Here is a 25,855-nt window from a genome sequence, read left to right as displayed (position 1 = left end):
CACTATCCAAAATGGACTTACTTAACAACCTGGTTCAGAGGCATCTCAATGGAAAAAAGATCACTGACTTGTGTAATGTAAAACAGATGACATTGCTCACGTGCAACCAGAGTCCCTATTTCAAAAAAAGGGATATGTTCTCCCTTTTTTATGCCTCAGAAGAAAATCCAACTTGTTTTTTTCCTTGGAAAAAGCCAATGGGTTTGGGAAACACATTGATCACTGCCAAGAGGGAAGCTTAGCTGCCCCATGGTTACTGGTACTACATACCTGCACAGAGAGGGACTGCATGCCTGCCCACGTAAAGCAAAGTGGCCAAGCCAAAATAAATGTGTATGGAGAGGAAGAACTCCCCTTACTGCTCCTGAAGAAACAAAGTTGTTCAGAAGGTTTCTCAGTGAGACTATTTTGTTTGCCTTTATTCACTAGAAGGACTGTTACAATCAGCACAGACATGAGATGCCATTAGTATTTCATGTATGCAGAGTGCTTCCCTCCCTGTGTGTTCAGCTGCCTCACACACAGCTCCCTCTCCAAATTATCCCCCAAGAACATCCTCACAACACCCTATTACATCTCTGCATTTTGAGTCCATGTGATGTTGTAATACCATCCCAGACAGCAACTGAACAAGCTTTGGTCCCAAAGCTAGCATGAAAAATCACTAGCCAAAGAACCAGACAGGCCCATTTAACATGGAAGGAAATGTATTAGTACAAGTGAGTTGGCTTTGACTTGGTCAGATTAACTTTGAATTGTTAAGAAAAGATGAAGAATTTTCATGACTTACAACTTAATTATACTGTTTACAAGTAGCCTTTGTAAAAAAAACAAACAAACAAAAAAATCTCTTCCAATCTCAGTACAGTTCTGATTGCAGAGCAAGAATAACTCACATGGCTTCAGCCATGTGCTTGTAGCTATAGTCATGCCACCCTGCAGAGACTAGCAGAAAAAGGAATAGGTAATGAAAGTGAAGTCTTCCAAAGTCCAGCTACCTGCCCAGGTCCAAGAGGCACTCTTCTGTATTTGCATTCACCCTTAATTGCCTACTTATTCATGGAGTTTTAGTACTGGGTAGTACAAAGGTAACCAGGCAACTGTGAATACACTTCTAAAACAATTTTAACTCAAAAACTGGTTTCTGTCTAAACATTAAAGGACCTGCAAAGACTGAACAATTTACCACCTCCTTGAAAGACAATGATGTGAGACACTTCCAAAAATCTAAAAAACACAGTTTATCAAGTATTACATTGTAATGGAGACCATAACTACCACTATATTTACAGTTAAACTGCGAGACCTTATGGACTAAAAGAATGGCTGGATTGTTACCTTAAACTCATTGCTGAAAAGATAAAAGATTATGGCTATTCCTCCACCAGTAAATGGCTGCTATTAGTAGAAGTCCATCAAAATACCAAAGAAACATTTTATAAACAGTGAAGCAGACAGAGCAAGTTCTTTTAACAAATGTCATATAGTTGGTTTGTTCTCGTCAGTTCCTCTGTTTTCACAGAAGACTTCTAATTTTAATAAGTAGAATTTCATTTGGCAGCAAACTCTTGTCTCTCATGAGAATCTGTATTTATAAATGTTAGCTTATTTTTAAAAACATTTAGAAACTGGCAGACCTCAGATCCAATAATAATGTCAACACTGCCCTTAACAGCAAAGTCCAACCTAATATGTTTCACCCCAGGGATCTGAACTGACATGCCAAAGTTTCTCACTGCAGCAAGTAAAGAATATGGTCAGAAGGGTCAGTTTATATATTCCAAGCCTATGGGCTTGGCATATCCACAGTCCCCAAAATATCCACCTAAATGCCACTCCAGCAGCATCTCTTTTAGCAACAGCTGAAGGCAGCTAATATGGACAACACCAAGCAAACTATAAAAAATGGCAAAGCTGTTGTTACCAGGATGGTTCTCTCTGAGAAACAGCTATGCCATGAAGAACTCTCACTGCTGAACAATGATAAAAGCACCCTTCCAACCCAAGAAATACTTTTACAACAGGAAGACTTGCCCTGCTGTCAATAGCTAGGTACAAATTGCAAAACAGGTAAGAAAACTAATTTCAAATTAAAACATGAGATATTCCATTCTACAAATAAATATACTTTAAATTTTTTGGTGCCTAACATTTTTAAAGAGTTAAGCACTTAAGAGCTAAGAATTCTTCCAAGTTAAACATTTGAGGCAGAAATTTAATAAAAAGGGAGTTTATACTGCCATTTTTCAAGTGCAAGGACAGAACTGTATTGAAAGCATCTAGACTCCACCCTCAATTAAAAAACAAAGGCTTCTGTTCCTGTTCACTCATATCCTGTATCTATATGTTATCTATTATCAGGACAAATCTGCTCTCCCCAAAGATTCGAGCTGGATGGCTCCATGCCCCATAGAAGGAATCTGAGTGCAGTACCTGTCAGATTGCTTGGCTCGGTGGGGTTTTTTACCCTGAGCAGTTTTAGGTGCTCTTTCTCTCTGAGAACAAGCAGGTTTTATTTACCAGCCATGCAGGCAGGAGGAGCAGGCTCCCCGGCACACGCAGCTGGCCACACGTGCCCTGCTTGCCCGGGGGCTTCCTGGGGCAGGCACAGCGTCAGCCCGGCTCATCAGCACCCAACCTGCACTTACCTGTGGCAACCCAGCCCCGGGCATTGCCCCAACGCCTCTGGAGTGACAGCTCCACCGAGCAGGAAGCAGCTCATTTCCAGTTTATTACTTTGTTGACTGGCTGCATCATTCTGCCGTGGAAAAGTTTAAGTGCTTTGTGGCATTTCACTGAGAAGATACTACAAAATTAAAGTGTCTGGATCGCGGTTCAATATAGGACACTAAAACAACACTCATCCTTTTCCAGTATATATTTTCACTTCCTAATCTGCATACTCTGTAGCACATCATCTTTGCTAAAAAGTTTTCCATAACATCTCCACCAGTTAATATAGGGCATATTTTATGCTTATAAAAACAAGGGCCTTACCCACATCTCCTAAATTAACAACCAACTCCACAACTGAACACACTGGTTCAGCTCACTTCCCCCGAGTCCCATGCCTCCTCATCCTTCCTCCTAAGAATCTAAATTCCATCAGCTGTTCATTAATCTCTCCTCCAGCTTTCCCCACAGACAGATCCCAAAATGCCTCAGCTATGCTTCCCACAGGAGGCAGTAAACAGACTTTTGCTGAACCAAGAGTTACCTCTTTCCACACCAACCCACCAAGTAATGTGGCAGAAGTTCCTTAACCCAGTTACTACAAACAGACCCTGAGGCACATATCCAAGTTTGACTTGCAAAGAAGAAGACAAAAAGCAATCTTCAGTCTGCTTGTTCCTCTCTTGTAGACAGAAAGTCATTTCTGTAAATTAGGATAATCTCGAGGAGGGAATTAATGCTTCAGAAAGTAAGAAAGGACTGCTTTTTGTTTAATTTGTAAGTGAAAACAAAATAGTCCCTACACAGAGAACACACATAGAGGAATGAACAAAGCAAGGCAATAAGAAAGTAAAAAAAGACTAGAATAAGGTGATAAAAACTAGCCAGCACGCATTTAGAGACAAACAAGCCTGTTCTCCTCCTTTAACTGATCATTCATGCAATGAGGGGGAGGGAGAAGGAAGGAGCAATAACTCCCAGCTATTTAGACTATAGCAAAACTTTTGATGTCTTGTAACATTTCCACAGTAAAATATGACTATACTGTAGATTCATCTAAACCACAAGATGTTTTCCAGTTGTGCACCAAGTGTACTCTAAGAGTACATAACAAGCCTTCTGAGTTTGGCAGCAAGCTATCACCCTGACATTATGCAATGTTTTCATTAATGCTGATGGTGAAACTGTGTGTTTATACAGTTTATGAACAAAGCTGAGCTGGAAAACTTTGCAAGCACTCTGCTATGAAGCCTTATTCTGTCTTCCAAACTCAATAAACTGCTGAAGCGACCAGAAGTCATTAGAACGAAGTTCAATAGAAGCAAGAGCAAAGCTCTGTACTTGAGAAAGGAAACAGCAGTCCAAACATGCAGCACGAAGCAGCTGACTAGGCAGCTGTACTGCAGAAACCAAATCGTGATGATATCATGGATCAAAGCCAGGTAACCTGATATGTTGTTACTGCAGAAAGAAAAAAACCCCAAAAAACAACCAAAACTAACCCCAAACTCAAACACCACTCCAAAAACATTGTAGGTAAGAAAGGGAGATTAATTCTTCTCCCTGGCACCAGCGGAGGCACAGCTGAATAACCATGGCCACTGTATTTTAAGATGCTTCAACAGTTCACTTTAAGAACAGCAGCACAGGGAAGGTAAAGCTGAGCAGCAGCCATCAGTACTTGAGTTACTGTGTTCCCTAGATCAGTATAGATAGTTCTGGGAATGTGCTCAGAGCAGCCACTGTCCTCCCACACTCAAACCCACCTGAGGGCCACGTCCTGAGTGATGCTCATGAGAAACATCCTGGGAGTGCCCCATGCCTTTGCATGGCAAAGGAATAAGTCCACATTTTTACCTGCACTTTCGAAGCGCTCTTCCTGCTCTCCCTCACCCACAAAACTGCTCTGCAGGTTTGCTATGCAGAGCTCCTTATTCCATCCCCTCCACACTGCTTTCACACATTACATATCTATATCTGCAATTTTCCAACTTTCCCTCCTGTGGAGGGAGGTAAGTACCTTAGTGCCAAATTCCCATGTTTTCTTCATTTCTGTCCATCCCTCTCACCTCCTTAAACATTCTGTAGCACTGCCCACTGATAAAAACAGTTGCACATTTAGATCTCCTCTTTCCTCTCCTGCATCATCCATCTTTGCTGGGGATAACAAGAACCTTACTGGTAGTTCAGCAAAGGCCAAACCACACCTCTCCCAATGTGCCTGGGCACTACAATCTTCAGTGCAGTGCTGAGCTAAATTCTAACAAGAACTGCATCCCTGTGCTCCAAATTGATTCTGATATAATTATTTGTAAGAACAAAAACCAAAAAAACTAATAAATAGCAAGCCTGTTTAAAGTCTGCTTCTTTTTGCTTTACTTGGGGAGTGAATTTACAGTCTTCCCAGGATTTTGAGGCTCTGTAGAGCAGTGAAAGCTGTGGCAAGCTGAGTGGTCTGCTTCTCCTCTGCCCTTTGCTATTAATCTGCAACGATTGGAAGCAGGTGACTGCACACTTGACTGCTTGTGTCCTGTGCTACAGCTGCTATGCAGAAAGCAGCACATGTAAACATTTGCATGATTCGTGCCTCCTAAGAGTCTCTGTGGGCTGCACATGGCATTTAGGCAGCACTTGCACAACCCCCTTTGTGCTCTGCTGTATTAGCACACAGTTAAGCTGGAGGTATCCACTAAAATGGCTGGTGATACCCTTCCACCTATGGTAAGATCCATGATTTACTTCAAGACTTTTCTTAATTATCTTAGAAGAATTTCAAGACATAACTTCTGAAGGATTTTGCCCAGTTCATGGTAAGCACTTAACACTGTATAGGAATCTCAATTTATTATCTCCCAGCTTATGGGGAAAAAACCCACAAAAAATACCCCAGCAACCTAATAACTTGCTTTCTGTACAAGTTTGGTTCCCTCCACACCAGGTTGGTTAAAAAAGGCATTTGATCACTTATCATTCAGCAACTGAAAATATTTGCAGTGTTCTAACTCCTTCTGCCTAAAAATTAAAGAAAGGAATACACAAAGGTCATGTAAATGTGAAACTGTTAGATCAGAACATATTAAAGCTGCAAATATTGACTTAGGTTTTACCTGGCTATTTTAAAATATAATTTCACCCTGACAGTAAACAGATTTCAAACTTTAGTGTCGGGTATTGAAATCTAAAGATCCTACAAACAACCAGCCTTGCTGCAGTAGATGGTGTGAAGGTTTAAGCAGTTAAGAAACAAGGAGGAAAGCAATGAGAAAGGCCCATTTCAAAACCATGGCATTTAAACCCCATTAATGTATTATTGCTTCTGTACTATCTGTGCTATCATCACACCATATAATCCTTACAGCACATACAAACAAGAAATCCACCTAAGAGTGGTCATGTATGCAGTGTTGCTATTAGCAAGCATGTCATTAACAAATCTAATTAGGACGTGTATGTCATGTAAGTGTTAGCATTTAATACAAGAATATCTAAGCTATATAAAAGTGTTTCTCAAAACACCAAAGTGATTATAACAGAAATAGAACATGTTTTGAAACTGAAAGGGACCAGATAATCAACAGAATCATCAAAACCTTAGGAAACATGGATTATTGTTTTTAATTAACATTCGGAATACTACGATGAGCATATTTAAGATTTTCTTCAAAAAAATATCTTGCTTTAACAGGAATCAATAATCACTGCTCTCTGGATCAAAATAGAAGTCATGACTTATTTCCAACTCTAGGGGCATCAGCAGCTGTTGCTATACGGCAAAAGAGCTCAAGTGTTATAAACATATACGTAGACTGCTGTCTTGATTTTTCTGTAAAACCAGATGTCAGTTATCCGAAAAAATGTAACCAAATAATCGTGAAAAATTTATATTTCACCATGCTTGTTATGAAATATCTCCATTATAACTGGGGGGAAAAAAGCACTGTCGGTTTATAAAACAACACAGATGTAAGTTATGGCTATTTTCAGGGTGTTTTTCAGCTATATTTGGATATTTCTGTACATCTGCTGGCTTTGTCTGTCGGTGCCCGATTTGCCTTTGACCGACTCTTGGCTCAGCACTGCAGGACTGTGCTAACGAGCCGGCTGTGTCTGACACACGAACTGCAGCATTCCCACAGCAAAAGCACTTCGCTACGGCGTTTGTCTCCTTCCATCCAGCCGAGACAATGGAAAGCCGAAGGGCAGGCAGGACACGGGGCTGTAACCCCCCTTCGCGGGGCACCATCCGCATCCCACTCCCACTGGCATTTCCCGAGTTGAGCCCGAGTATCTGGATTCCTTCCCACCCCCCAAAATGACAGGGGAGGGGGTAAGGAAATAGAGCGACAACATCGAAGCCAACCACCGGGCTACTTCTAATCCCACAGACAAAACAAACAAAAAGAAATGTACTGATAAGCCGTTTACCTCGTTCCGGCTTCATCTTCCCTGCTGCCTCAGCGAGGTCTGACAGGGCCGGGTGCCGTGCCGCTGTCCCCGCGGAGCCGGGCTGTCGCTGCCCCGGCCAGCGGTGTCACTCTCGCTCCGGGAGCGGGCACAGCCGGCGGGAGGCGGCCCCGCCGCTACGGCAGCTGGGCCCGCGGGCGGGCGGGCTGGCGGCGGCCGGCCGGGGGAGGCTGCGCGCCGGCGGCCTCTGCCCGCGCCCGGCCAGGGTGTCCTTCCGTGACACGGCGCCGCGCGGGGCTATTTATAACCTGCCGGGGAAAAAAATCCCACAACAACAGACCTCGGCTCACCCCCGGCCGCGCCGGCTCTGAGTCACCGCGGCCCCGGGCGACGGCAGCCCCTGCCGGAGTCCCCTCCCTCCTGCCCGCCTGCCTGCCTGCCCTAAGGAAGGCAGCGAGCGGCCCCCCGCCCGCCCCGTCGGGGCCGCGGCCCCCGCCCCGTCACGGGCCGGCGGCTGGCGGCGGGGGGCTGCGCCGCACCTTCATCCCCGGCCCCGCCGCTGCCGCTCGGGCTGCCGGGCCGTGCCCCCGCGATGCGCCCCGGTCACACAGGCCGCCCCGCCCGCCCAGCGCTGCTCTCCATGGCTCTGCCTCCGGCCCTGCCTCCTCCTCCTCGCCGCTGACTAACTCCCCTCCTCTCCGCCGGGCACTCCCCGCCTCCCGCCGAGCGGGGCACACACATCACAGCCCGGCGGCGGGCACGGCAGAGCAAGGCAGCTCGGCCGGGGGTACCCGCCACGCTCGGCCGCCGACGGGGGGTAAACGGGACCACCGCCCGCCAGGACCGCGGGCCCCGCTGCGCCCGCCCCGCGCCGCTCTCATCCCGCCCCCGGGCGGGCCTGCCCGGCCCTCAGCGCCCCACGTGCCGCACGGCGGCCAATGCCCCGCGCCGCTGCCCGCCCGCCCGCCGTCGAGCAGCTCGGTTGTCACAGCAACAGAGCGCGGCCGCGGCACGGCTCGGAACGGCACAGTCCGGTCCCGCCCGGAGCGCGGTCCCCGCTGCCCGGGGACACCCGTCCCCTGCGCTGCAAACGGCGCCGCTGGGTTTATGGCTTGCGAGAACGCTATCGTCCCTTCGCCCCTACCCTCCCGCCGAGTGCTCCGGCAGTCAAGCTCCCGCCTCGGGGAGGGGAGCGGCCCCTCGCTCACTCACCCGGCTCCGACGGGGGCTGGCGCGGCCCCTCACCCGCGCCTTTCCCGCAGTGCCGCCAGCCGCTGCCCGGCTTCCTTCCCTCTGCCCCCCGCACACGTGTCCTCCCACACTGGCCCTGCGTGTGCCCGCAGGAGCCCACGGCCGCCGGGTTTAAATGCACGTGTGTATGGGCGGCCGCAGAGCGGCGATTCGAGGTGCGAAGTGCCCGCCGGGCGGGATGCTGAGCCCCGTCCCGCTCACCCCTGCGGGCTGCGGGGCGGGAGCAGCGCTCGGTGCGCCCCTGCCCCGGGGCAGCGCTCTCCGCGCCCGCCCTGCCCGGCGGCGCCGTGCTCGGCGCTCGCTTCGCGCTGATAACAACATTGTGCGGAGGAACAATGGAGTCAGCTGGGCTGCGGTTACACAACCGCCTTAATCCGGCAGAAATTCAGGTTTCTCTCAAAGGGACGGGCCGGCGCCATCCCTCACATCAGGCCTGCCTAGCAAAGCAGGTCAGGACCGGGGCTGCCCGGTGCGGACCCCCTTCCCTGCCCGTGCCCCGAGCCCCCCATCGCTTAGACGCACTGCTAAATGCACCACGGAGAACTGGGAAACAAACTGCCCTGGTTACGGGGATCCCTCTTTCACCAGCGGCACAGATCTAGGCCGGCTAAAGTGGCCTCTAGAGAGCAGAAAGAAAATCTTGAAAGGGGAAGCTGTACTGCAGAGCTCACCTGGAGGCTGTGCCACAGCCAGGACAGGCCCCATGGACAGCTCTGTTACTGGGATTGGGACCCGGTCAGAAAGACAGATGAGACAATACAGTGCTTTTAGATGGTCCCAAAGGTGGGATGTACACAGACACTGCCACATCTCCAGTCATTACTCTGGTAATTCCTTCCTTTGAGATTGTTTACAAACATCCCATCTTATAGCCTGAGCCCTATGGGAGACACTCACTCCCTACAACAAGGTGAGGTATACATACTCAAGTCTTCTGACTCCTGTGCTTGGCCTAGCCAATTCCTGATTCTTTCTAGTGTGCCAGCATCCCTGCAGATGTGTGTACATCTGGGCTCTGCACAACCACTCTTTTCTCACAGCTAGCTGAGCATGCGCTGGAGGTATTGCAAAGAGTGTGAAGTTCCAGAAGAACTCAGTTCTGCACTGTTTGGCTTGTATGAACTGCACCTATTGCCCTGTCTCATTTATCAGTTGTGTATCATTACACTGGGAGGGTGCTTCACCGAATAAACTGTGCAGTAAACACCTCTCCATTCAGTCATGGGCAAGTGGGAGGTGCAGTGCTTTGATTTTACACTCGTGAGTACATGAGTGTCACTTCTGTTGCTGTGTGACTGCTGTGGACGTGTTTGGTAATTACAGATCTCAGAGCTCTCTGCCGGATGCAATGTAATTGCACATGTGGCAATCCAGAATTATAAAAGGAAGAATTTGACTGAGCAATAAATACTGTGGGTGCATGTAGATGAAGTTCAGCGTGACTGCAGTGGGCATGATTCAGCCACCTGTCAGATCCTCCTAGTCATCCTAATGAAAAGTCACATCCTCTAGGACACTAATTGTTGCTGAAGGACACTGCAAATTAGTTTGTACCTTGTTCTAATATTGGTTTTACAGCCAAACCCAAGTCTGCCTTTCTACTATTAAATTACAATTGTAGCTATTTAGCCATTAAGCTTCACATACCATTTTTTAATAGTTTTAAAAGTTTTAATCTCACTTTGGCAGTTTTATAAAACAGCTCATCAGACACAAATGGACCCCACTTCCAGGAAAATGCTATCTCAAAATACTTTTTTCCATTTTAATCACTGAGCCAGCTAGCTTCCCATTACCTTGTGGTTCTTAGGAGTTCAAGCCAATGGGAAATTGACTGCCAGCCTGAAAAACACTTATCATTACAAAAGTTTTAGGCCTATGACAAGAGAAAGCCACATCTGGTGTGCAGTGCTACTCTGTGTGACCATGTAGGAGACTTTGGGTTCAGCTTCCACTCCTGAGTCAGTGCATTCCCGGACCCTGAGAGCCATGGGTATGTCTGAGATACATCCTTCAGGTCCTGCTTGCTTCACTTCAGATGAAGAAGGACTTTTCCCTTTTGACCACATAGACACATAATTGATCTGAAAAAAAGCAGAACACAAAATTATTTGAGAGATCTAATTATACAATATTCCGCATATAATAATAAAAGCAAAATAATGATAAAAATCCCGAACAAATTTGTGGACTTAGTTTGGGTAAAACAGCTAAAAATGTCCTTGAACTCATAATTTTTCTCCCAGTCACAAAAAAAATTATAAATACTGCATGAATACACAGAGAAAATATGGGCTAAGGGGCTTCCACCACGGGAATTTGCTTACACACACTTGGAAATCTAATGACAGTACTGAAATGAATCTCTGACCTCAGAAGATTAGCATCAACTTAAATATCCAAAAAGCACATGGTTGCATTACACATCACACCAAAGCAGGATCAGCTTAGAACTGAAACTGCCCTCCCAGTGCCCAGTCGAGACCAACACATACTTCTGGGAGCACAAGCTGGGACAAAACCAGGTTTCTTATCCATTTCTGTCTCATGGTAGCTTAACCTCACTGTGTAAACAGGTGAGAGCTTAGGCTGTAGCCTCTGTGTGGACAAAGTGGCTCTGGCACAAACAGGGCATGAATTTTGGTGGCAGCTCCTTTCCTGGTGGAAACCTTAACAGGGCCATCCTATCTCCTTTTCCTGAAATGTGCCAGACCTTTGTTTCTCTTGTGAACAGCAACCACATGTGAAACTTGTCTCAAATGGGCCATTAGATTTTAAAATATCCTCACTTGGGGCAGCATGACACAGTGATGTCTCATAAGCCTTGTTCATATAGAAATTAAGTTTAAAAAGAAACCAAAACAACAAGATAAATGTATGGCTGGGTTTTCTTCAGCACTGTAGGCTGTTGGCACAGTCTCTGCAACCTGAAACAGAATATATTTTAGGTTCCATCCCAAGTGTCTTTTCAGCTTTAGCTGTCAAAGAAGTGATGTCTGATGCAGCAGATCAAGATTCCTGTGATTCCTGGACACAATGACTGCTTGTTAAATGATGTGGCACAACTGCTTTTGACATGGCTGCCACCTATGTGGTATAATGCCACTGCAGTTGGGAGAATATTCTTGCAAAAGGATGAAGACTATCAGAAATAGACTGGAAGGTACAGTATGCAATGCAACAAATTTGAAATGTGCAAAAAAAAAAAAAAATCCTACAAAGGATCAACCAGCATTTAATTGTCACCAGTAGTAACCACTTTGCAAAGAAATTAGTTATGTACTTATAGGAATTTATGAATTCACAACAACTAATAGATTCCTACAAGCTGTTACTGAAACTGAATTATAAACCCTTATCTTATACAGATAAGGGGATCTAGTTGAATGGAAAAGAGTTTGTTGTTCTTTCTCAAGATACCTGTAAGCCCAATAGCAAGGACAGACTGAGACAATTGTCCTCTCTATGTCTGCCCAACTTTGTGTTACACGGTTGGCATCAGCCTCCAGCACTTAGGAGTAAATATTTTAGCCCAAATGATCTTGATTTAACAGCTTGATTTAAGTTTTTGAATATCATCAACCCAATAAGATTTAAAAATACCTTAGAAACAGCCACACTGCATTTCCCATCCTTACAGCTTTCAGCTAACCTGGCTCATTATGTCATGCCAAGATCCATGAGTGTCATGAGGCAGTGCTTTCAGAGCTCCTTACCTTGATTTATCCCACACTGGTCTGGGAGGCAGGAGGACCTTGTTGGTGTGTGCTGCAGAGGAGGTTTTGTTCTGTATTCATCCCCAACCCATGCAGAAGTTCCTCCACAGAGCTGCCCCCCAGCATCCTTTGGAACAGCCCTTAGGCCTCTGTTACATTTGTGGCTTGCCTCAGGATCAAAGAGAGGAAAGTGTATTTTTCTAATCTTTTTGTTTTGAGTCCCCAGACACACTCGCACAATAATGTCTGTCAGGATGGAATATACTCACGTTCTAGAGTGCCACAGATGAGTGCTCTGTGCTCTGGGTACAGGCTGATACTGTTATACTTTGGGAGGGAAAATTCAAACCTTCAGCTCGGGATGTCCAATATGCCTGTAACAATACCAGTCATTTAAATAAAACAGCCTGATTTTTAAAGGAAAACTCACCTCCAGTTCAAATTAACTTCAGCAGAATTTGCCACTCCTGCAGTGTTTTTTTGAAAACCAGTCTACCTCAAGTTCCTAATTATGGAATTAGGCATTTAATTTTAGATACTTATTTCTGAATCTGTTGACCCACGGGCTTGATTGTCATCTTGTTGCATCAGCTCTCCTTGGTGCAAATGCATCAATTTAGATACTGGAGGTGCTTCTACAGGAAGCCTGTCCCATGTCTGGAAAATCAGGATCTGTGACAGAGTAGGAACAGTAATATTTTAGTTGTCTTTCTTAGAAATACACAAATGGTGGTCATAGTGTTGAATATTTTGAAGAGAGTGAACATAGGAAGGGTAAACCAACCGGTGCTGTACTGTTAGATCCTGTTGTTTTCTAACTTACAGGGATTTTTCTTTCCATGCAGTTCCTACCAAAGTCCCCCATTGCTTAATTTCACTACTAATTGTCCCTGTCAAAGCAAAAACATATAGCTATTAACATGTTCTCACTTGCTAAATTCACTTTTTGAAATCAAATGCCAAATGACATCTTGGATTTTTTGTTTTCCTCTGTGTGTTCTCTCAAATTCCTTCATGTTCCAAGTAGTACTTTCTCACTGGAGACACAGCCAAGACTAAATTGTGGAGGAACTAGGAGAACAATAGAGAAATAATTGCAGTCCTCTCAGAAGCAAAGCTTATTCTCCTCACCAGAAATGATTTCCTGGACTCCACACTTTGCTACTAAACTTTGTTTACATACAGAAGATTCCTTTTGTTGGAAACAAGCTGGTTGTGTCCTGTGCTGCTCCTCGAGTTTCCCGTGTCACATGGGCTGCCCTGTGCCTTCTTTACTCTCCTGGCAGCAGCAGCAGGAGCTTAGCACCTCTCAGGATGGAATCTCCTCTTCTGCCAGCCGTCCAGAGGCTGAGTCTAGCAGTCAGTCAGGCCCTCCTGCCAACAGAAACTGAGCCCTTCCTGCATGGCTGTCATTCACCTTGGGAAAAGTAACTTGCATAATCTCTATTTGGAGCAACTCCTGAACTGATACTTCATAAGCTTTGCATGCTTCTTTAGCAGCTGATCTGTGATGTGCAATTAGATACCAGCTCCAAATGAGAACACCCTCATCTGAAGTGGTGACCGGTAGCAATGGAAATATAGAAATAGCATGGTAAAAACAAAGAAAGGTTCTGTTTTACACAAATACTAATGACCTGTTCTTTTAAAGTGCCAATCTAAGCAGACACCTACTCAGTAAGATCATTAAGTTTAATTGCATCAGCACTTGACTAATCAGGCAATAATGTACTGAAAAGTAAATTATTGACTTGTGAATCATTCATCAATCTCTGAAAGAGGGGAAAATTATTCTCTTTTGCATAGAAGACCTTTTCTGTGGCTGTAATATTCATTCTAGACTGAAAGCAGGTTTTTGAAATATTTTTTCAATGTTTTTCCAAGGGGATTGTGCAAGTCCACTGATGAATGCTAATGTTACACAATGTTTACCCAGGACTAAGCTTGATGGAAATATTAATCAGAAAACATACAGATTTCCATATTAAAGTTGAAGGTTTTGTAGCAACAGCAGGCCCAGACCAGAAGCTGAAGAAGTATGTTTGCCAAGAGAAACAGCAAGATATTGCCAGCAGTAGGTTTGGGGAAAATGGAAGCACAAGAACTGTTTTCAGTCTGGCTCATCTCTCTCCTCTCATCACTGTGTTTACTTCTGAGCAGGTACATCCAGGAGCTGTACCTCAATTACTCAATGCAGTGATCCAGGAATCCAGGCACCCATTTGCACTATTTTCATTAATTTCAGTGGAAAGTGAGTGCATAACACTTGGAAGGAGGTGATTGGAGTTTTGCAATGTTGTTTTCCTATTGTTAATGAGTTGATCTATCTTGCAATAATTTCCAACACAGTTGTGTGGAAGTAATTGCACCAAATTAATTGCTGGTGTAACTCCATCTGGTAGGAGTTCACAAAGTTCAGCTTCTGGTGCCTCTGCCAGCCCTGTTTACTTTCCCTGTCCTGCTGCAGCAGCTGGGTCATGGCTTTGCATGCACCAGTTTGGTGGCACATCCAGCCAGCTCCTGCCTCTCAGGCAGCTCCCTCCTTTACAGCAGGACTCAGCTTCACAGCCTCTGCCCTCCTGTGCCTCCCCTGCCTCCAGAGCTCCTACCAAAGTGTCACTGACTGAGTTTCCATGGCTCTCTGCAGAGCTGCCATCCCTGTCAGCCTATCAGGAAGGCCTTGGACTTGCTATTTTCAGGCAGGGCTCATCCTCTGTCACATTAGTACCCACTTTGTAGGGGAGGCCAGCAGTGAGGCAGAGCCAGCATCCCTCCAAAGGGCCAGCTTGTCATACATCTCACCCTGCAGCAAAGCTGTGGCACTGGGGACAAAAGCAACACAGTGAGCACGTGCACAACATGTTAAAGGATTGCCACGGCTACACTGATGGGTTGAAATTACACACAACTTTCCATGGGCCCTGTAAATGAAAAGGATAATTCATTTATGCAGAGAAGCAATTACCTTGCTGGAACAACAAGTCCAACCTATAGTTCCACCCAAGCTAAATTAAGGCCACAGGTCCTACTAGACTTATGAGAGTAGGGCAGGAAAGTAGCACGTTGTTAAATACAAGGCAATATTTAATGTAACCCCATGCCAGGTTTACAAGAGAAGCCATGTATCATTTACTAAAGCAGTCAGTGAGTTGGGGCTTATTAGGTAAATGTCAGAGCTGTGGAAAACTGCCATGGCCTCCTTCTAAAAATTTTAATCACACTGTTATTAGCCATAGTCCATCTAATATATTCATGGCCATTTAGTGGCCTATACTATGTGCTAATAGTAAAGACTGAATGGAAATGGCACTGAACAGAATGTGCTGCACATAGTCATCAGCACTGGTTTTCTTTCAATACAGAAATGTGAAATATACCCAGACTCACGTTTAAGTAGCTGCAAATTTTGTGGGTTTATTTTTCTTTATTTTTCTAACATTAAAATATTCCATAAAACTCCACTCATGAGCTGCTGTCCTGTAGTATAGTACAGTGAGGAGTACAGTGAAGTATAGTGAAGAAGTATAGTGAAGAATACTGTGGCTCATCTCACTTGTTGGCAAGTTGTATCAGTCCTGGGCCCAGCTCCACTCTCTTCATATACCAAATTTCCTTGGTACACACAAAGCCTCTGTCTCTCACCCCAAGCATAGTGTTTGTAAGCTTTACTGCACCTGAAGCAAAACAATTGCTCTCTTCAGGAGTTTGACATCCTCAGAGTGAGAGCATAATAGCAACTATAGCAAAAAAAATGAACATTAAAGCTGAATGCTGAAAGTCCTGATTGTGCTTCACTGGATGAAAATAAATAAATATTTATGTATATAAATCTCTGTCATCAATAGTGAAATCCTTGGTCATACACAAAGGTCAACTCCTCTTCATACAGAAGCAGCTAGAATTTCAACTCAGGCCATGCTGGGTAGAATTTTGTCTCCTATTTTCCCACCAGGTCAATTATAATTTTAATCCTTACAGTTGATTTGTTCTCATGTTGCATAACATTGTTTGAAGGGGAAGGGAAGCTTACATCTGTTCAATGATCTCAAACAAAGCCAGTAGAGTACATATACTAAAATAAATAAAATTGCAGAAACTTATTAAATTGCTCACATTTGGATGTCAATTAGAACCCAAAACCAAGAGAGATCAGCATACACATTTTTACTGAAGTCAATACTTCCTTAATTAGGCTGGGCATTTTTTCTAAACTAGCAATACAGTTGGAATATTGTAGCTTTATCTGTGCTCATATTGCTTTTGGCCCCTTCTGAATTTCTTGGTTAATTTATTTCCCCTTAAAGTTGTTTGACTGAGTTTCTTTCTTTGCACAAAACATAAGCAGCTTCAGTGCCTGGAAAACACAGAGCCTGATTGTTCTTACAGCAGTGCAAATCAGCAGTGATGCCACCAGTCCATAGGATTACAGCAACGTAAAGATGACACCAGAGAGATAGTAATCAAAGCCCTTGTTTCAAAATTAATTTAATTGGTTTTGTTTCAGAAAAGAAAAGATGAGCACAGAGCACATTTGTTCTCTTTCTCAACAGAAGTGTCACAGAATCACTGTGGTTTTGGCATCTGGTCTGTGTGGGATTTGCCCACACGGATCACGTTTCAAAAGCAGGGCCCTAGTCACAGCCCACCATGCTAAGGGCCCATTTCCCCAATCCCCTTTTGAGGAAGGGGAGGGTTTTACTCCTTTTCCTTTGCTGTCATTGAGGCTGCTTTTTCCACTGTGCAGAGCCAGTAGCAAACTGCCTTCAGCTGTCAGCAGCAGAGCTCCAGCAAGGAACACGTGGCACATTTAAAGCCACTGCCCAGCTTTGATTCACCAAGTCACTCTGCACATTTAATGCTTCAGATTTTTCCTTGGCAGGAAAGACCATTGTAAGACTTGTTATATTTTCCCCTCTTTACATAAATAGATATATTGCTTATGAAAAGGGGATTCTGGGTTGCCTTAGGAGGCTGCTATAGATCACAGCATCTTTAGGACTGTTCTAACTTACAGCAGGCACCTTTCTGACATAAATAACGTGAAGTTTTGCTTTTCTCTGCATCCTCTACGTCTCTGGTCACTGTAGCAATGAATCTTCATCACTGTTTTGCTATCAGCCTTCTAGACTCACCTCCCTTATGTTTAAAAATCTGGAAGCCAGGTCCTCAGTGCAGAGGAGCAGGTGGCAGCTGACCTTGCCAAAGCACGTTCAGCCGTGCATGGCAGAGGTAAGGGACAGCTCGGGCACAGAGAGTGCTGCCAAGGCACCTGGGGAGTGCCACCAGCACTGCCCCCTCTGTGCCACACACACCCACGGCCACCCGGCTCACTGTGGGACTGCCCCTGCTGCTAGCACACCCTGCAGCCTCCCAGGGGCACCCAGTGGCTTCACTCACCCGGCAGCAGCTCCAGGTGCTTGTACAACCCTGTCTGGACAGTGCTTGTAGGGCATTGGCAGGGATTAAGGCTGTGCTTCTTACACAAGTCAGAGCCACATGATGTGATTGACATGCCCTGTCCCTCCATTGGCTGTCGTTTGAAACTTCTGATGGAGGGATTGAGAAATCACCCCAAACTGAGGGGTTGTCCTTTTTTCCATTGTTACTCAAACAGCAAAAGTACTCAGGGTAGAAGCTACAGCATGAGTTGAAGAGAAAACCCAGAGATTTCCTCACAGTCCCCCAGGGTGAGGGAAGATGTATTTTCAGGAGAAAACACAGTAAATTACAGATGAGAAGCTGCTGAATCTAGACACAAGAGTAAAACTGATCAGCTCTGATCAGCCAGTGGTGGGCCCCACTGGCCCCCCAAATTCTGCTCTTACCCCTTCCAATTGCTAGGAATTGCCAGTGCAGCACTGCCCTCAGAACTGTGCAGCTGGAGACTCTCAGGTGTGCATTTCTTCTCTCTTTTGGTGGAAGCTAAACAGCATTTCATCCTTCTCGAGGATCTGTGTGGAGCTCCCAGGCCATGCACCACGCCAGCTATCATAAAGCCAATCTTTGCTGAAACAGAGGAAAGCATGACTGAACATCTGCCTAGCACATGTAGAAGCTACAGCTCTAAAGGGTGCTGGAAGATGTATACACACAGAAATGTAGTTTGGCTGTAACATCCCTCCACCTTTGTCTCCAACCCAGCAGGCAGAGCGGGTGGTGGGCACTGCTGTCCCAGCTGACCCCTCCCCTTTGCCCCAGGACAGCCCTGGGGTGACACACTCTGTGTTTCATGCCAGAGGACTGCAAGGAGGCTGAACTGGCAGAGGAGATCACTGCCAGGTGTGGAACACTGGCTGCTTTATGCACAGGGGTGAGAAAGGCAGTATTTACCTACTGAAAGAGCTGGAGTTTAATTATTTATTTTTCATGGCACGTAGAGGCTCTGTGGAGTAATGAGACTCCATTGTGTGCCAAGTGCAGCAGACATAGAAGAGGAAATAATATTTCCATGAAGAGGCTGTATCCTGGAAAGGCAGGGCACAAACACATAAACAGAGAAAGGAGTTGCCAACGGTCATATTTTAAAAAATTAAACAAACAAACCTATCACTCATTCGTGAATTGCTATTTTTACTTTTTCACATAATTTAGAGATTTGTTAAAACTCATTTTCATTGTAATAACTTTATTAATTAAATACACAGCAAACACAAAAATGCCAAACGAGTAGCTATGGTTTTTGATGTTTACTATGTGGCAGTTTAAGTATTGTCATTGAAAGAAGACAAAAATAGGAAAAAACATCAAGTTTAGCCAGAACACAAGGTGCAGAACTAAAGGCAGGAAATGAGGATTCACAGCAATTACTTGTGAAGAGGTAATTCATATATTCAATCATTTGCATTTTGTCTGGGAGATGATTTGAAGCAGCACTTTTTCACTCACATTGAGTGTCTGTTTTTGCAGAGATTACAGTATGCTTGTATTTCAATTTTTTTTTTTTTTTAAATTTCAATAGGTTAAAAATATCCAAAATACCTGTGTTAGCTGTGCTGAAATCAGTGAACCTTAAGGAAAATGTGTGTTACTTGCAATACTCTGTCCTAAACAGCACTTTCCACATGTTTAAATGCAGATGCACAATTAGAGGGTTTTTAAAAGCTCCACCCTGCCCTAACCTCTCCCGTGCTGGCTTCCCTTGATGGCCTCTCCTTGGCAGCAGTTCCCTTGTCTTCACTTAACTCCAGCTGCCTTTGAGGTCAGGTCCAGATCCTTCTCAATCTAAGATTTGAAATAAGAGAGCAGTGTAAAAGTACAGTTTGCTAATTTACCAAAGATCAGACAAACTGAAAGGGGAATAGCAAAGGCCATAAAAAACAATGAGGAGTGAAAAGTAGATCACTGGAGGAACAGCCCCTTTCCTGTTGAGCTCTGAAGACACACACAGTCTTCCACTGTCTGGTTTTACACTAAAATGTCTTAAAACCTCTGACTTTTCCATCTTTTCAAGTTTGGATTTGTCATCAGGTGTTAGCAGATTACAGGGACCACACGTCTCCTAAACAGCCTCTTTTGGTTTCTATACATTAATTGATCCTGCTGTCAGCCAGAGGGAGATGCATCACCAGCAGGATAATATATAAAGCTAAGTGCTGTCTTGCTAGGGAGTGGAGAATAATATTCTGATTTTTATAGCACCTTCTCCCTAAAGCCCTCAAGGCACTTTACAAGGAAGATTGAATTAAGCTTGTCATTGGAAGTAAATATTTCTTTTCTATGGTGGAGAAGGGAAACTGAGGCACTGATATTAAGTCCCCAGCAAAGGATTTAGCTTCATGCTTTCCAGCCCTTTAAACTTCTCACATGATTTAATTAAGCACATACTCAAGTGATTTGCTGGAATAGTGCCTAAGAAAAATGCTACAACCACACTGCCAATTCAGACTGCAGCTGAGAAAACACCCTGGGCTCCCCATCACTCATTCTGGAACAAGAACTTTTTAAAAATCTGCTGTTTTTCCTAAAATTAAGATAATATCTTTTGAGTCCCACCTCCATGGTGTGTTGCTGGATGAGTCCTGGGACATGACATCCTAGGAGAGTGTTGTGTCTCAAACATGCTCTCTGGTGTCTCTTCAGTCCTGCCTCACCTCTGATCAGACAGATGTGCCTTTCCATCTCCAGTTTGGCTCTTGGAGGAGCAAACAAGACCTTTGGTTCTCCTGAGGGCTGGAACTCAGCTGGAGGGCCTGTGGCATCCCCTTGGGGAGCAGCATGTGCACTCTGTATCCAGCACCACTGAGCTTCTGGCTGAAATCCTTAAAGAACTGGCAGCAAACCTACATCCAAGGAATGCTCTGTCTGTTCTCCCTTCCCCAAAGGGTCTAATGGCTAACTGCAGGAGCCTGGGGGGGTGGTGGAGCTGCAGAGTTTACAGCTGTGTCTTCATCTCAGATGCTGTCACTCTTCCTCATCATGCCAATGACCACACTAAGAGCCAAATATAGCGAACTTGTTTCTGTCCCTCATTGCACATGACTTCCTGCAATTTAGTGTTTGCCAAGTGAGGCACAATGTAAAAAATTAGTGAAACATAAGAAAGGGGCAATCTAAAGTACTTCTAAGGTCAAGTGCTTTGGAAATGCAGGGCTATATAACTCTTCAGGGATTTAAAATCTGGGTTTATGCATATCCCTTATATAAGCAAGCCTGACATCAAAACAACCCTTTAAAATGAATACATAGATAATACATCATTACTAACATTATATGCACTCTAATTAAAGAGATAAGGAACACATAATTTCTGCTAGAGGTGAATGAGTTAATTACTCTAGGTAGGCCTCCTTCAGAAGTGAGTGACACTGAAAATGCTGCCAACACCCAGCTGATGCAAAGCCCACTAAAATTAGTTGAAAGATTGATGGGTCACAGTCAGCCTAGTTCTGGCCACTAATTTCTCCCTCCAGAGGTTCATGGAAACCTCCATCAACCTGAGAAAACAATTATTAACCCCAAATGTTAATGTCATTCAATAAACTCTCAAATACCAAATACCACTGCACTGATTTACAATCAAAAAGAATTGCAGTTGATGGAATTTGGCATGTCTTATGTGCCTTCTGGTTCTGAAGTTTTTAAGGATTACCACCATGATGTTTTTTCTGACTTTGATTGTTCAAAGCAGCATCCCAAATGAAAGTTACAGTTCTCCCTCTAGCCAGTGAGGCTTTAGGGAAAACATAGATTTTGTGAGACTTCTGATAAAACTGGAAGCAGGCAGTCACATAAATTTGAAGGCAAGTTGCTCCTTTGAGCAATCAAAAAGGGATTTCAGTGGAGAAGGACAGGTTTGGGCACAGATCAGGTCCCTGGACAGCGGGAGCATCAAACTGGGAAGCAGGGATGGAAACACACCTGGAGCCACCTTCCTGTCAGGGCCCTGTCTCCCAGCATGGCCCACTGAGCAATGGCTTTGGCAGCACCTGCAGCCTGGCTGCAAGGTGCCCTGCACTTTTATTTCCTTGCCCATGTGCCAAGGGCCTGATCCACAGCCCAGCAGAGCCATGGGAGCTCCTTTGGCCCAGAAACCCAACTCCTTCTGCCTAACTCCATGAATCAGGCCCCAGAGTATCTAATTTCTCATCATCACTCTGGATATTTGTGCTTTCACCTGCTGCCTTTGCTGCTTTTGTCTTCATCATCACCTGCACCTCTTCATCTGCATGCCCCCGTTCAAAATGAATGTGCAAAATTTCCTTGCACCTTTGAAAAGCACAGGGACAAGGGCTTTTCCTTCTTGTGTAAAGGAACACTTTCAGCCACATTTTTCCTTGGGGCTTTCATTCGGAGTATTTTCTGAGTGGATTTCTTATCTTTACTAACTTTGGGACTCCAGTGATCCAGACAAACTGGGTGACTGAAGTGACTCCTGCTAGTAGCTGCACACAGCATGTAATCCTCCAAGGACAAGGGGTCAGGTCACCAGAAACCTGTACATCAGGGAAGGAATGTAACCCTGGCTCTCAGCAGAGGCCCCGAGGAACCCCCCAGGCTGTGACGAGCAGAAAATGAGCCCAGGGTTTGGGTGCTGGCTTTTCACAGCAGCACTAACCCCACATCAGCATTGCTACAGAACTCTCTGCTTTCCCTTTCTCTCTCCAGCCCTTCCCAGCAGTGCCTGGCCCCCAGCTCAGTGAGTGCTGGGCAGTGCCCAGGGCTGCTCCCCAGCCCCTGAAGCCCCACCGAGCAGCCCCAGCTCCCCGGGCTGGCTGTGCCCCCCAGCACGGCCAGGCTGGGCTGGGAGCTGGCCCTTCCCAGGCTGTGAGCTCAGCCCTGGGAGTGGCTGGTGCTTTCCAGAGCTAATCAATGGCTGGCTTTCTATTTCCAGTGGCTGCTGAGAATATGACAAATTTTCTGTTATTCCTACAAATCCAGCAACCACATAGTCTTTCACTACCATAAAGAGCAAAAAAATGTCCAATTCAGGATTTAAATTAGATCCAGGAAACCTCTGCTGTCTTTTCCTGTCTAAAAGATATTTTTAAAATAAAAGACAGTTTGAATGTGGCTTTACAGTCCCAAACTGCAGCCCTAGATCTGTCATTAGAAGTGCCAAATTTCACGGAGGTTTGTTTAAAGGGGAATTACTGAAGTTATTTGTATTTTAGTGATATACCCAACTGGAGCCAGGACTTGTCCAGACAGATGCAAGTGGAAGGGTTGCAGTGAGCAAGCAGGAGGGCTCCCTGTGGGCAGAGCAGGGAGAGCCAACCTCAGCAGCACAGCCCTGTGTGCTGCCCAGTCTGCTCCAGCTGGTGGGAGACAGCCATGGGGCACAACATCAGTTCTGCAGCCTGGGTGCTGCTACATCATCCTCCTTCTCATATTTGAGTCCTTTCTGTTGGTGCTGCATGAACATTTTTCTCAGATGAATTTAGAAGGTGGTCAGTGGGCTGGGGAAGCTTTAGGACTTCACTGTTCCACTGCATTGGCAAACTTTCACAGTTCACTTGGCAAAAAATCTGCTTTGCTGAAATAGATGATGCCTCACCCCTAACATGAACAACTGGAGACCTTTGCAAAATTACATCTGCTCAGCCTGAGCCTGAAATAACACTGCAGTCAGTTCTGCCTGCTTTTGTGTTCCTGCAAATGATTTAACATTTTGCCAATGCAGTAAATCTGAGAACCTTCCTACTGTGCAAGTTCATCCAAGCTGCTGCTCACCTGACCACAGGTCTTATTCTCATTCTTAGACCTTTGCAAACCAATTATTTGCTTGGAACACTTTTCCAATACACTCTTAGATATTTTAATTACCTTATTTGATACTAAAACTGTTTTACAAGTGATTGGGAAAGAAGAATTAAGCAACAGTATCCAAAATCCATATTAAAATTGCAACCTCCCTTGTAGTCTCTGAAGCACTCACAGACAACTGAAGGTTTTCAGAGCCTGCATAGCAGCATGTGCTTGTTCCTACATGGAATTTCCCTAATTCCTCAATCAATTACCTGGGAAAAGCGGCCATTTTAATCAAAACCCTAAGGGTAGATGAAATCATGAGAAAACACGAGCTTTATTGCAATGGATATTGACTGTAACTCATTAAGATGTTAAAGTATTGACATCCCGTTTGATGAGAAAAATGTCTGATAGTGAGTGTACATAACTGTGTTCCAGAGAATGCCAGCATCAACACATCATAATGAGTAACTAATGATGTCTGTGGCCTAACGAGGTGATTAAAGCAGTATCCTTTGATCTATGTCACTGACTTGATTTAATGCCAGGCTGAGATTGAATCTCCCTGCACCACTGGGGAGATTCAAGTAATTTGAGTAATTCACTCGGCCTGTCCCTGCATCACCAGAGCTGTTTGTGATGAGCACAGTCACTGCTGTAGCTCAGTCACCCCGGGCAGCACACACTGCCAGGGGGAGGCCACTGCTCCTGCCTGCTGCCAGCCCCTTGCAGGAGCCTCACACGACCTCCTGCCATGGCCAGGAGCCTTCCTTGTGCCTCACAGAGCTCTCACACCACTGGCAGGTTTTGGGAATATCCTCCCCCAAGCAAAGCTCAAGTAAGATGCTCTGCTACCCTTCACCCAAGCACAGCAGGCAGGAGTCCCACTATGCTGAAACACAGGGCTTTGTGCCAGGCACGTGCTGAGCATCCTATTCAAGCCCCTGTGCTTGTCCAGCAGGACAAAAGTTCAGGTACCTGTTCTTTGGGACAGCAAACACCGTGCCAGGAGCCCAGGCCACAGGTGACACCAGAGGCACAAAACCTTTGACCAGGTTCACAAGGTGGTGTAGCCTGGCTGCCAGCCAGTAGCCTGTTCCCAACAGTGGAAATCCTCCCTGTCCTTCCCAGGGTGTGCTAACCCTGTCACACACAGCACAGCAGCTCTGTCAAGCAGCCCCTCCTGCCTGTGCAGACAGACCTCGGCCGAGCAGCGTTGCCCTGGGGAGACAGTTGTAAAGTCTGGGGTTGTATTTTCTTCATGAGGCTGCCAAAGCAAAAGCACAGCCACCCTCAGCCAGGCCAAGGGTTCATTTCTGTGATATGGGGACAGCTGGGTGCCCAGGGCAGAGCACACAGGCTGGGTGGCATTCCTTGGTACTCTCTCTGCTGCCAACCCCTTTCAGCTGATATTCTGAGCAGTGTGTGGTTTATGTATTAGCAGCCACTGTGGTTTCATCTCCACAAAGTGCTTATCCTTTGCCTTGCAGTACTTCTTCCTAATGAAGCCAATAACAGGGAGTAATTTTCCCTCCCAATCATCTTTAACCTTAAGTGATAATTAGCACTGAAATCATAACTGAGACTCAAATTCTGGGCACCTCCCTTGACCAGGAAATTATTTTGCTTGATGAATAGACCCTTTTTTACAAAGGGCTTCTTCCTGTCCATAAATAACTGTGCTGGCTCCTAGATGCATGGGTGTGAGACTGCCATCTCCATCCAAACAGGGATTGTCACCAGGGAGAATAATGGGCCCCCTGCCCTGGCACAAGGGCTGGGCACTGTGCAGCCTCCTCTCCCCCAACAGTGCCCTAAAAGGAAGAAAATTGCTCAGGACTCACCCAGGTCCTGTCCCAGTCTTCAGCAGCCCCGGCACCACCACCCTCCATCCCTGCTGAGCCCCCCTGCCTCAGAGACAGGCCCAGCTGCAGGCAGCAGCAGCACATCCCTCCAGCTCTGTCCCCTGCCTCATTACCCACCTCCCCTCCACAGCCCTGCTAGAGGCTTTTAACATTTATTGGTAATTTATAACATTGACAGCAGCACTGCCTCATCACACACAGGGCACCTGAGCCATGACCCAGAGCTTCCTCCCCCACACATAAACACAAAACCCCAAAGAGCTCAAACCTGAACACAAAGCAGCCCAAATTCCCCCCAAATACACCAGCTCTCCCCTTACCAGGCACAACTCCTCTGGCTGGGCAGCAGGGGCCAGCTCAGGCAGCCTTTTTTGCCCTGGGTTAGCCACATGCAAACAGGCTGCAGCTGTGCACCACCCCTGCTGCCTGTGCTGCCACCAGGGCTGGGTGAAGGCAGGGTCCAGCTGCTGCTGCTCTCTTCCTCCCTGAAAAGGTCTCTGTGCAACTGAGGCAAGAGCAACTCCCCTCCCTGTCCTGGGTTTGCACTGCTCCGCTCCCCTTGCATCCTGCCAGTGTCAGAAAATGAAATTTGTGTAGCTCATTTGGGTGTTTGGGTTGTGGGCTGCTGTGAAAAGCCCAACTCGCTCCCCTGAGCAAGCTGGCATAAGTGTGGCACATAACTCTGGCACACACCAGAGTTAATAGAGCTCCAAAATAAAGTTCTAACTTGATGAAGTAACTGGGAAGCTGTGCAGGCTC

At 45.8% G+C, this 25,855-nt stretch overlaps 1 protein-coding gene and 1 long non-coding RNA gene across 3 annotated transcripts in view; both read right to left on the bottom strand.

The window, feature by feature from the left end:
* The window catches only part of ATOSA (atos homolog A), a 47,349-nt gene extending 39,469 nt beyond the window's left edge, over positions 1-7,880 (bottom strand). Inside the window, exons 1-2 of the mRNA XM_059858315.1 lie at positions 7,617-7,880; positions 7,099-7,385 (exon numbers count right to left, since the gene is read on the bottom strand). Coding sequence (XP_059714298.1) covers positions 7,099-7,114 — 16 coding nt within the window. The 5' untranslated portion in view covers positions 7,115-7,385; positions 7,617-7,880. The remainder of the gene's footprint in view (positions 1-7,098; positions 7,386-7,616) is intronic.
* A 2,080-nt stretch (positions 7,881-9,960) lies between these two features.
* Positions 9,961-18,269, bottom strand: LOC132333159 (uncharacterized). 2 transcript variants are annotated; one of them, XR_009488074.1, is made up of 3 exons: positions 17,870-18,269; positions 12,314-12,418; positions 9,961-10,412 (listed from the first exon to the last, which is right to left on the bottom strand). It is a non-coding gene; the product is annotated as an uncharacterized LOC132333159 (long non-coding RNA). The 2 variants fall into 2 exon arrangements; XR_009488075.1 differs by lacking the exon at positions 17,870-18,269 and adding an exon at positions 17,442-17,512.
* Positions 18,270-25,855: the final 7,586 nt, after the last annotated feature.

The sequence above is a fragment of the Haemorhous mexicanus genome, chromosome 13 (assembly GCF_027477595.1).
Source record: "Haemorhous mexicanus isolate bHaeMex1 chromosome 13, bHaeMex1.pri, whole genome shotgun sequence".
NCBI lineage: Eukaryota > Metazoa > Chordata > Aves > Passeriformes > Fringillidae > Haemorhous > Haemorhous mexicanus.
This window is presented reverse-complemented; position numbering and strand designations above follow the sequence as displayed.